A 12,498-nucleotide genomic window follows, 5' to 3' on the forward strand; every position below is an offset into this window, starting at 1 on the left:
TGTTCTTGTTTGCTTAGTTTGTTTTTTAGTTCAGTTGTTGATAGTTACGTGTTTATTGCCATTTTATTATTCATAGTTTTGATCTTCTTTTTTTAAATAAGTCCCATTTAACATTTCATATAATAATGGTTTGGTGATGCTGAACTCCTTTAGCTTTTTCTTGTCTGGGAAACTCTTTATCTGTACTTTGATTCTAAATGAGAGCTTTGCTGGGGAGAGCAATCTTGGCTGTAGGTCCCTGTTTATCATGACTTTGAATATTCCTTGCCAATCCCTTCTAGCCTGCAAAGTTTCATTTGCAAAATCAGCTGACAGTCTTATGGGAACTCCCCTGTAGCTAACTAACTTCTTTTCTCTTGCTGGTTTTAAGGTTTTCTTTTTATCTTTAACCTTTGGCATTTTAATTATAATGTGTTTCAGTGTTGACCTGTTTGCATCCATCTTATTTTGAACTCTCTGTGCCTCTTAAACTTGGATGTCTGTTTCCTTCACCAAATCAGGGAAGTTTTCTTTCATTATTTTTTAAAATATATTTCCAGTTTCTTGCTCTTTCTCGTCTCCTTCTCCTTCTGGTACCCGTATGATGTGAATATTGGAATGCTTGAAGTTGTCCCAGAGGCTCTTTACACTGTCCTCATGTTTTTTGGATTCTCTTTTCTTCTTGTTGTTCTGATTGGTTGTTTTTTGCTTCCTGATGTTCCAAATCATTGATTTGATTCACAGCTTCCTCCACTGTATTGTTTCCCTGTAAATTGTTCATTATTTCAGTTAGTGTACCCTTTATTTTTGACTGGATTTTTTATGCTGTTGAGTTCCTCACTAAGTTCCTTGAGCATCCTTATAACCAGTGTTTTGAACTCTGCATCTGATAGCGTGCTTATCTTCCTTTTGTTTAGTTCTTTTTCTGGAGTTTGAATTTGTTCTTTCATTTGTGCCATGTTTCTTTGTCTCTTCATTTTGGCGGCCTCCCTGTGTTTGTTTCTATGTATTAGGTAGACCTGTTAGGACTCCCTCTCTTGGTAGTGTAGTCTAATGTAGAAGATGTACTGTAGGGTCCAGTGGCACAGCCTTCCCTATTGCCCAAGCTGGGTACTCGAGGTGTACCTTCCTGGTAGCCTGAGTACACCCTCCTCTTGTAGTTGAGCCTTGATTGCTGTTGGCAGGTCAATGACAGGGATATACCCAGGCCAGTCAGCTGCAAAGACTGGCTGTGACCACTGACCACCAACCTCTGCTCTCCATGGAGGATTGGCTGCTCACAGTCAGGGTGATGGTGCTCCAATGTGGTCTGTAGCTGTCCACTGGGTTCTCAGGTTCTGGAGTTTCCCAGGTGGTGCAGGTCAGGGTTAGCCACCACCTGTATTCTGCTTTGGGCAACCCAGCATGAGCTACAGTGCAGTCTGCAGATAGCTGCTACTTATGCTGGGATTGGAGGTTCCCAGGCAGAGCCAAACTATGATCCAAAGCTGGCTTCTGCTAGTGCCAGTCCTCGAGTGTTTAGCCAGTGGTAGGTGGGCTGTGAGGGCAGGCCATAAGTTGGGTGGGGCGGAGCCTCAGGTAAACGCCAGGACAGGGTAAATAGTGTAAGCCAGATTGATGGGGTCCCAGATATGGCTCCCGCCTGCCTGTTCTGTGGCACTGTGGGCAGAATGCTCAGAAATGGTACAATGGTCTCTGCTTGCTGTTCTGTCTGGGAGAGAGCTGTCCCCTGGCTCTCACACTGACGTCAGACATTCAGTTCCTCCCTGTGCCACTGGTGCCTTTCAAGCTGCTACCTGGGTGATGATAGAGCTCAGGGGGAACGCATCTGATTAACTTCAGTGCAAACACTTGAAAGGAACTGCCAGGGAGTTGAGTAGTTTATTTCACAGACTCCAATCCTGCTGGTTTTTGTAGCCAGAAGATATGGAGACTTTTATTCCTGGCACTAGAATCTTGGTCTAGGAGCCTGATGTGAATCTGGGACCCCTCCCAAGATACTCTCCCAAATTTTTATCCACCACATATGGGCTGGGGACCTGCCTGTTCTGCATCACTGCATCTCTTACCCTTCTGGATTGATGTGGTTTCTTTAGTTCTGTAGTTGTCAGACTTCCATTCAACTCAGTGTCTGACAGTTCTACGTGATCATTGGTCTGTAATTTAGTTGTAATTTTGCTGTGGTTTTGTGAGGACACGAGCCCTGTTTAACTACACCTCCATCTTGACCGGAAGTCAAAATTTATGATTTCATTACTTTGAAAATGAAGTTTTTTTCTTTACTTTACATATCTTGGTGATTTTTTTGTAAATGTTACAAGAAAATAAAACTAATACTCTTCTTGGTAATATTTACTTTCTCGACAGCCATTACAGTCATGCAAAATGTTTGTTACTATATTATTATATTTATATATTTCTATGATTTATTACTCTTGCTTTATGACTTCCCTTATCTTCATTTGAGGAGGAACACATTTTTTAATGAACAATTAGAAAATAATAGTAATGTAAAAAATTTTAAGTTTTTCTTTTTTATTTTATAGGTTTTTAATGAAGATTCCAGATCTTTGGAGATTTCTCAGTCTTATATTACCACACAAAGAGAAGTTAGTGACTATAGTGTACATTGTAAAAGGAGAAAAATAGAATTAGGCTGGGATGTAATAAAAGATCATCTTCAAAAGTCACAGAATGATTTTGAACTTGTGCCTTGGTAAAATACTATTTTTTCCTTTTTCAGTGTCATTTTAGTCTCATTAATTTTTTTCTCACAAAGACCTCCTTTAATCTTATTAGCCAGTAGAATCCTTTAATCCCAGTGACCAGAACTAGGTCATTTGCCTACTCCCAAACTAGTCACTGGCAAAGGGGAATGTGATTGCCAGAACATGTCGAGATTACCATGGCTCATCTGCTCGTTCCTGGGACCAGGCCACCTTTCTTAAGCATATTACCATAGCAGGGAATAAGGGAGAATAGCTGCCTGGTAGGTAATCACTAATGTATGCATTATGGAATTAACTTGAGTCATACAACTCAAATCAAAGAGATTGTAGTATAGATAAGCACCTTTTAGTAGAATTGAATTAGAAAGAAGTTAAAGATAACATTTAGAAATCAGAATAATTTGGACTTTATACCCTAGCAAAAGGTTATTCTTTTTTTTAATCCTCACCCAAGGATACATTTATTGATTTAGAGAGAGAGGAAAGGAGGGAGAGAGAGGCATTGATTGCTTGCCTCCTTCTGGAACTAAATCCACAACCTGGGTATGTACCCTTACTGGGAATTGAACTTTCGACCTTTTGGTGAAGGGAATGATGCTCCAACTATCTGAGCTACACTGGCCAGGGCAAGGTTATTTTTTCTTATTTGCTATGTTCTTTAATCTCATGTAGCATTCTCATATAGCATAAATAATTAAAGTGTGGAATTCTGTGAAATCACAAAATATTAGGTCTGGTAGGAATTTTTAGAATTCATCCCGTTCAACCTGTTTGCTTCACTAAAAAACAATTGAAACTGAAAAAGGTTAAGTAACTTGCCTAAGGACAGTTAGAAATTTATAGATTATAGTGAAACTTATGATTAGTGTTCTTTTGGTATTTACTGTGTTGATGTAATGTTTAAATATAATTGAATTATGTGGGAAAAGTGTATTGATTTAGATTCCTATTGCTTAAACTCATTTGTTTTCCTATAGTTCAGGGTTCCTACTTCAGATTCATTGATTTGTTCATTTAGTCAAGACTTATTTATTAGCCTTGATTTACGTGGCTCAGTTGGTTGTGTATCGTCCAGCAAAGCAAAAAGTCACCTGTTTGATTCTCAATTCAGGGCTCGTGCCTGCATTGTGGGCTCGTTCCTGGTTGGGGTGCATGTGAGAGGAATCCAATCAGTGTTTCTCTCCCCTTTTCCCTTCTCTTCCCCTCTTTCTAAAAAAAAAAATAAATAAAATCTTTTTTTAACAAAAGTTATTAATTGAATACTTGTTGTATGCCAAACATTAGGGATACAAAGATAAATAAATTAAAGTTGCTGTTCTTAAGTAGGACACATTGTAGAGGGCTCACAGCAAATATTTATTGAAATAATGGAATTAATATTAAGGAAACCAGTTTTTTTTGAAGTTTTTGTTTGTTTTCTTGGAGGAATATTGTTGGTAGAAGCACAGGGATGGGTGTGATAACTCAAGAGTATAATATTAATAATTTAGTTATTCTTTAAAGTTTCTGTGTAAGGGAAATATGATAGCTTACCCAGCTAGGCAGAAAGTTGCCACTTGTTGCCACTTTAGGAAGTAGAGCCCCATAAATTTTAAGAGCCAGTGTATTGTGAGAGTAGTATGGAAAATGATGATGGGGATACTCTACTTAGGATATTGTAATAGTACTGTCTGTATATTTTCTTTTAATTTGGTAATAAAATTGAGTAATTTTCATATTAATTATGTATACTTTTTTTCTTTCAGGTTACAGATTACAACCCAATTAATATTAAAATATCCTGCAAGTTTACCTAATTGTGAACTGTTACCATTATTGATGATACTATACCAGCTTCTACCTCAACAACGACGTGGGGAACGCACACCATATGTGTTACGATGCCTTATGGAAGTTGCATTGTGTCAAGGCAAGAAAACAAACCTAGAAGGCTCACAAAAGTCAGATTTATTGAAACTCTGGATTAAAATTTGGTCTATTACCTTACGTAATATTAGTTTTGAACAAATACAAGCTGAAAATTTTGGCTTACTTAGAGCCATAATTCAAGGGAATTTAGTTGAGGTTGACAGAGAATTCTGGAGGTTATTTACTGGGTCAGCCTGCAAACCTTCGTGGTAAGTTGACTGTATTGTATCAGATTTTGCAGTTTTTATATTTTATATATGTATACACACATGCTACACACACATACACACACACACACCCTCCCTCCCTCCCTCCCTCCCTCCCTCCCTCCCTCCCTCCCACTAAATTTTGGATTCTGTAAGTTCAGTTGAGGATTGTTAAATTCTGTTTCAGGCACTTTTATTGTTTGTTTAGATAGTCTTAGTAAATAAATAAATGTAAATTTAGTTTTAAATGTGGAGAGATTACTAAGACCAGTTTAAAGAATTAAATGTTTAAATTTTTTATGTGTAATTTGACAGTTCATTATTTATTTGCTTAATATTCATAAACCATATTTTTTGTAATACTATGTACTTGAAGACGTTACTTTTAACATTAATCATTCTTTGTTTTGTTGTAGTCCTGTTACATGCTGTTTGACTTTGGCACTGACAGTCTATGTAGTTCCAGAAACAGTAAAAATGGGAATGGAACAGAATACATGTGAAGTAAATAGGAGTTTTTCTTTAAGGGAATTGATAATGAAATGGCTCCTGTTCTATCAGTTAGAAGATGACTTTGAAGATAGTACAGAGTTGCCTCCAATTCTTCACAGGTAATTTGAATTCAGTAGCGTGCTGCTGTTTTTTTGGTTTTGTTTAGTGAGGCTCCATCCAGTACTCTTTGATGCTAGATGGCTTTATTTTACAATGATAATGGAGCATTTCCCAGAGCTACCCCTAAATATTAAATAGTCCCTTTGTTGTTACAGTGTTCTTTCTTTTTGTGCCTATGTCTTTGTCCTAAGAGGACAATAAAGGGGGTGTGCACAAAGAATATGCATATAACGCAGCACTTATGTGTTCCATTGTGGTCATCTGAACATATATTTAACTCGTGTATGCTAGAATCATAACAAGAGTATCTTCTGGGTGAAATGGGAGGATGAAATGAGAAAAAGACAAAATGGGACTGAAGGAATAGAATGGGGAGCAGCTTGCCCACTTAACCTTTCCATAGTCAGTAATTGGAACTGAGTTATTAGAAGACAGATCTCTGGATCCCAGTGCTTTAATTTCATAACTGTTTTATTTCAGAACTGGGTTTTAAAAATTCCATGCACTTTTGCATCTGGGAAATGTTAAAAACAATAGTGACATAAAATTATGCTCTTTAAATTCTTCTTTCAAATGTTAAGGCATTCAGTGTAGATGAAAGCAATTTTAATTTTGGATCCAAATTTTAGAGGTCAGTACTAAAGCCAAACATTGATGTTTAAGTTTAAAGAAGACTTTAAATGGCTTTTGGTGTTTTGAGTGAAGATTTTATTTTTCTTTATAGTCATTTTCCACATCTTTCACTGGAGAAAATCCTTGTGAGTCTCACTATGAAAAATTGTAAAGCTACAATGAATTTTTTCCAGAGTGCACCAGAATGGTATGTTATCTAATAGAAATCTGTTTTTCTTTTAAGTTATATCTTTAATTACATATAGTAGTAGCTACATCTTTAAAATTTTGAAGAAATTGGTCAGCTAAAAAAATTACAACTGTTAACCCAAGAAATGTTTCTTTTAATTAATGATTACTCTTTATGTTCTATAATTTTAAATCTAGTTTACTATTTTAAATGCTATATAGTGTAATGTGACATTTGCCAATGGAAGAAATAGAATGTTATGATGGGGAATTAAAAATTACATGAAATGAGTTTTTTGAAGATAAGACCCATTTAAAAAAATATTTTATTCATTTATTTTTAGAGAGAGGATAAGGGGACAGAAACAGTGTGAGGGGAACATCGATGTGATAGAGGAACATTGATCAGTTGCCTCTCATTCTCCCCCCTTGAGAACCCACAGCCTAGGCGTATGCCCTGACTGGGAATTGAATCTGACCTTTAACTTTGCAGAACATGCCCAATCCACTGAACCACACCAGTCAGGGCAAGATATGACCCATTTTTATATGTAAAATAAAATCTGACTATGTTAGCTTTAAAAACTAATGATAAAAAAAATCCCAGTGATAATTGAGGAAAAGGAAAACAAAATAAATTTTAAAACCTCTTTTTAGTTAATTGACTCAAAGGCTTATTTTTTCACTGTGACTGAAAATGACTCACTGACATGAAGGTTTCTAATATCCCTCTAAAGAGAGCATAAGTAAAAAAAATGCTACATTTTGGAGAAATCAAAGGTTAGAAAAGGAAATGATTTAATGTTATTCTTCATGTTTATATCCAGTGTTATTAATATATTATTTTCAATACTTTTTGAATTTGCCTTTGAGATTGTTACTTGTATTACTTTTGCCCATCTCTTAGTAAAATTGGTTATTGAATAATGAAATTTGATACAAATAGGTATCAAAGTCCAAAGAAGAGGAGCATTTGAAAGACTAATCCATTGATTGTATAAACAGTCTTTGAATAAGTTAATGTTTTCATTTGTAGTAGAATGCTGCTATATGAAGATGAAGTATTAGGTAGTTTGATTATAAATTAAAAATCTTTCTTTTTTGAAGTGAACACCACCAGAAAGAGAAACAAGAGCCTTCATTCTCAGCAGTTGAAGAACTATTTCTTCAGACAACGTTTGACAAAATGGATTTTTTAAATATTATGAAAGAATGTGCTATAGAAAAGCCTAAATCCATTGTAGGCTTTTCTGTCCACCAAAATCTCAAGGAATCACTGGATCGCTATCTTCTGGAACTGTCAGAACGGCTTCTAAATAGCTATTCATCTGAGGTGAGTTTTTAAAAAGAACTAAGGCCTGTATTTCCACTTTGGTAGACTGGTAGGAAGGAGAAATGGGTAGGAAAAGAAAGGCACTAAAGATTGTGAGAACCTTACTTTTAAAAGCAAAGTGACAGTACATGTTAGCTAATAGTGAAATAGCATGAAAAAAGGAAAACTGAAGAATAATAATTCAATACTTTTTTGTGCCAAGAATTCTGGATGACACTGTAGAAGTGGAATTCTTTGGGTGGATTTAGGAGGAATGATAATGTTTTTGAGTACAGCGATTATTTTAGGAAAAAGTGATTCAGTTTTGTGTAGGGATTTTTTGGAAGGAAGTATTAACAATAACAGCAACATTACTGACATAGTTGAAACTGATATACCGTATTTTTTGGAGTATAAAATGCACTCCCCCTCCCCCCCAATTCGGGAGGAATAATGGTGGTTAATGCTGCTGTTGAGTTCTGTTTACATTTACATTGGTGAAATATTATGTTACTTATGTTATTAAATATTTTACCACATTTTTTGCTTCAAAATTTTATCCTATTTTGTGTCTTATGGTCTGAAAAATATGTGTCATAAATTTTGGTGGTAATTGACGTGGTAAAAGTGATTAATAAATGGTAATAAGTGAAGTATCAGTCACTCATATTTTAGAGATCATTCAGTAATTTCTCATATCATTTCCTTTGTGGTGTTAATTCACGAATTCTCTTCCTGTGTATTGTTCTGCCAAAACTCTCATGTCTTTCTACCCATTGCCATATATTCAGATCATCTTCATGTCAAAATCCTTGCTAGATCCTTTCGTAGATAATCTCAGCCACAACAATTTGTCTTTTAATTTTCATAATACTTAATGTTTCCGTTTTTAAAGGTCACTTAGCATCTTCCTTGTACCAAAATTTGTGTATATGTTTTATACACAAATACCTCTTAAAACCATGCTATAAACTCCTTAAAGGAGGGAAAGAGATATATAATTAATCTCTGTATATGCCATGATGCCTTGTTAAATGGTAGGTGATAAAATATTTGTTGAATAAAATAAAAACCAGAAGCTGTTCAAAGGAGTGAATTCAGTAGCCAGGAATAGTGAGTTGAAGAACCAGAGAAGGGACATTTCATGTGCCTTAACCTTAAATATTGACATTCTTCTGTATTACAGTTATAACCACTTTCCTTAGAAAGTAATATGGTATACTGTGTTTTCCCCTAAAATGCCATTCCCTACAATATAGGAACAAAAAATCCAAAAATCTTGTTCTTCTGTGTAACCTTTGCAAAATCATACAAAATTTTATAAAATTGGTTAAGGACTATCTACTTGCAAAAATAGTTGCATTAGTCTTTGGAGTCTTAAAAGCTGAATAAGTCAAGGTTCTTGTCTTTTAGAAGCTCTGAAGGTCATTTTAATATTTCTTTATATGAGTTTTTTCTGAGTATGTTCTAAGAGTTACAGACATTTATTTGCCTGTTAGTATTTTTTTCTTTGTACCTCAAATATTTAAGGGCCTTTGCAGTACACGGTGCTACTTTAAGAAGAGCAGTCTTACATGGTCATTATGAGATACTTCTGCTGTTTTTCTTGAGAACCCTGGTTATCACAACTCTGCGAGGAGATCTTAGATGTTTTTCAGAGATGATCAGAATTATACCACTGTTAATTCAATTAACTAACTTTTGTTTCTTAATATGTACATAAAATTTGTTCTTATAAGAGATAATCATAGAGTACTGAAAGTATTTATGAGCCATATGTTTTATTTGTGTTTTACTTTAAGACTACAAATACAGAAATACTTGTCCGATGTTCAAGTCTTTTGGTGGGTGTTCTTGGTTGCTATTGTTATGTGGGTGTAATAACTGAAGAGGAAGTATATAAATCAGAATTATTCCATAAAGCCAAGGTAAGAAAATTAATGTGAATAAGTTCTGGATTAATTAAATGAAATGTATCCTTGCAGAAATTGGTGTATTTGTTTGGAAAACATAAATTTGTATGTAGGTTACCCTTTTCTGTTTTATTGATGCAGTCTGAGAAGAAATGATACTATATGTCCTTCCTTAAGATTTGAAATTAATTTTAGCCAACTATAAATATAGTAATTGAAGTAATACTACTTTAAAGTTTAATAACAAAAATTCCTGATTTTTATCTGTACTTTTAAAACTTTTTTCTGTGATCCATATTCTAAAGAATCCTTGACTAAGAGTGTTCATCAAGTAGGTGCTAAGCATAAACTCATTTTCATCTTGGTACTACTGTCAGTTGTATGATTTATAAGAACACGGTATAAGATTTACCATTAAAAAAAATTGTTCATGCCGTGGCTGGTATGGCTCAGTGGATTGAATGCTGGCCTGTGAACTGAACGGTCGTGGGTTCAATTCCCAGTCAGGACATATGCCTGGGTTGCAGGCTGGGTCCCAGGTTGGGAGTGTATGAGAAGGAACTGATTGATATTTCTCCCACAAATCAATGTTTCTTTCCCTCTCTTCCTTCTTCTAAGAATGAATAAATAAAATCTTAAAAAAATAAAAAATAAAGTTTATAAATTTTAATTATACTATAAATCAAGTATAACTTCTTAAAAAAACTTAATTTTACCTTTATTTTACTTTATTATTTTTAGAGGGGACATTTTTTCTTTTTTAATATTTTATTTATTTATTTTTAGAGAGAGGGGAAAGGAGGAAGAGAAGGAAAGAAACATCAATATGTGGTTGCCTCTCACATGACCCTCACTGGGGACCTGGCCTGCAACCTAGGCATATGCCCTGATGGGGAATTGAACATGGACCCCTTTGTTCTCAGACCTGTGCTCAATCCAATGAGCTATAGCCCGGGCATTCGTTAATTTTACCTTTAATTAAAATTTTAAAAAGGAATCACTAAACTATAATTTTAACTGAAATTTGATTTTTTTCTTCTTTTATTCTTAATAGTGTCTAATGCAGTGTGCTGGAGAAAGTGTCACTCTGTTTAAAAACAGAACAGACGGGGAATCTAGAATTACTTCATTGAGAAATATGATGCGTCTATGTACAAGTTGCTTATGTAACTGTACCAAGGTAAGATGTTCTTCCTACTTGACAGTATAGGCTGTCTAGAGGGTTGATAACTGATTGGTGGTGCTAATTCTTTTTTGGTCCATTATAAGTTTATACACTGATTTAAAATAAAATTGAATGGAAAATAAATGGTAGTATTCCAGAGGAATAAAGCAATAGATGATCTGAGTAACCGATAAAACTAATTTCATCATTTCAGGAAGTTTAAGAATTGTTTTACCACTATTATAAAATACATGTATGATCCTTATTGCCGGTGTGTTTTCATTCATTTAATAAATATGTGCTGACTGCTAGCTATGTGATGTGTATGCCATTATTTTAAGGCTAGTGAGAACCACAAAGATAAATAAGCCCAGTGTATACATTACTCTCTTTCTGCCCAGATAGTCTTTCACAACATTTGACAGGAATAGTGTTCTTGTGTATAGTCTTTGTCTTGATTTGGAGCAAGTTTGAGGGTTAGCTGAATCAGTTTCAGCTAAGGTGTCAGTAATAATTGGAAACATTTTTTTAAAGTTAATATTAAATATATGGCCATGTATCAATATCATTAACATGTATTTTAGGCTTTGTTATATGTCTTTCTATGTTTTGATGTAAGTGGGAAGGGGAGAATTGTAAGAATAAACTCTAAGCTACAATTACTGCTTGCTTATGTTTAGGGTCATATAGCAGATATTTTAGTTTAATGATATTTATGCACAGTGAGAGAGATGTGCTATAGTTATTATTATTCCAAGAAAAGAGGTTACTGTTTTTTAAGTTATTTATAACTGTGTCCCATAATAAATTCTTTATCCATGCTTTTCATATTAGAGAATTTTTAGTGTAAAGGAAAATCTACATTTCATTCAAGATAAAATATTATCTACCAAAATAATTGTTTATTTGTTTGCTTGGGGTTTTTTTTTGTTTGTTTGTTTGTCTTCATTACAGCACAATCCAAATAAGATTGCATCTAGATTTTTCCTACGATTGTTAACATCAAGGCTACTGGATGATATTGCAGATATTTGTAGTAATTTAGTAAGTATGCTTTTTGTTTCACTACCATATTTTATTGATATTTTTCTTTTGTTTATTCTTTATATATTTATTAATCTATTATATAGATAATAAATTCATGGTATGAATAAGGCAAGGTGCTGCCTAGTACTGGGATTTCATCAGAGAATGAAACATAGCATTTGATGTCATGGAGCATGCAAACTGATGGAGAAGAGAGACATGTAACAAAATTACCCAAATTATTAATTATATTTTTGATAAGTATCTTAAAGGAGAAGTATGAGTTCCAAGGAGAACGTCTATCAAGACTTGGACCAATCAGGGTAGTAGGAAAGGATTTTGGGGGGTATGCAGTTTCAGTTGTGACTGAAGGATGATTAGCTAGCTGTTAGTGAACTAAAGGTGGTGGGTAAGGTCACAGGCAGAAAGAGCAAAGGGAAACCAAAAGGGTATAATAGTAGAAGGCAAGAGAAAGTTCCAGAAGTGTTGTAGGCATACTGGGTTGAATGCTAATGAATTTTAAGACCCAAATGTATAAAGAACCTGGCAACATTGAAACTAATGTTGTGACCAAAATGAATTGTGGGTGCAGAAGCTAGATTGGAGTGAGTTGGGGAGTGAGAGAAATTGAGAGAGCAAGTATCACAATTCTTTTATTTCTTTTAATTGAATTTATTGGGGTGACATTGATTTGCAAAACCATACAGTGTTCAAGTGTACAACACAGTAAAACAGGCACTTTGTATTGTGCTCCAATTGCCCCAAGCAAAGTCTCTTTCCATTCCCATTTCTCCCCTTGCGCCCACCTTCACCAGCTCCCACCCTACTTTACCCCTAGCTGTCACCA

The 12,498-nt window shown here is 34.7% G+C and overlaps 1 protein-coding gene across 4 annotated transcripts in view; it reads left to right on the top strand.

Moving 5' to 3' along the window:
• ATM (ATM serine/threonine kinase) overlaps positions 1–12,498 on the top strand; it is a 162,209-nt gene that overhangs the window by 27,320 nt on the left and 122,391 nt on the right. For all 4 annotated transcript variants that reach the window (XM_045837996.1, XM_045838016.1, XM_045838005.1 and 1 more), the window contains 8 exons: positions 2,526–2,695; positions 4,454–4,825; positions 5,239–5,433; positions 6,159–6,254; positions 7,343–7,568; positions 9,350–9,475; positions 10,515–10,640; positions 11,580–11,669. In XM_045837996.1, the coding sequence (XP_045693952.1) occupies positions 2,526–2,695; positions 4,454–4,825; positions 5,239–5,433; positions 6,159–6,254; positions 7,343–7,568; positions 9,350–9,475; positions 10,515–10,640; positions 11,580–11,669 (1,401 nt within the window). The remainder of the gene's footprint in view (positions 1–2,525; positions 2,696–4,453; positions 4,826–5,238; positions 5,434–6,158; positions 6,255–7,342; positions 7,569–9,349; positions 9,476–10,514; positions 10,641–11,579; positions 11,670–12,498) is intronic.

The sequence above is a fragment of the Phyllostomus hastatus genome, unplaced genomic scaffold (assembly GCF_019186645.2).
Source record: "Phyllostomus hastatus isolate PE091 unplaced genomic scaffold, TTU_PhHast_1.1 phas_contig_113, whole genome shotgun sequence".
Taxonomy (NCBI): domain Eukaryota; kingdom Metazoa; phylum Chordata; class Mammalia; order Chiroptera; family Phyllostomidae; genus Phyllostomus; species Phyllostomus hastatus.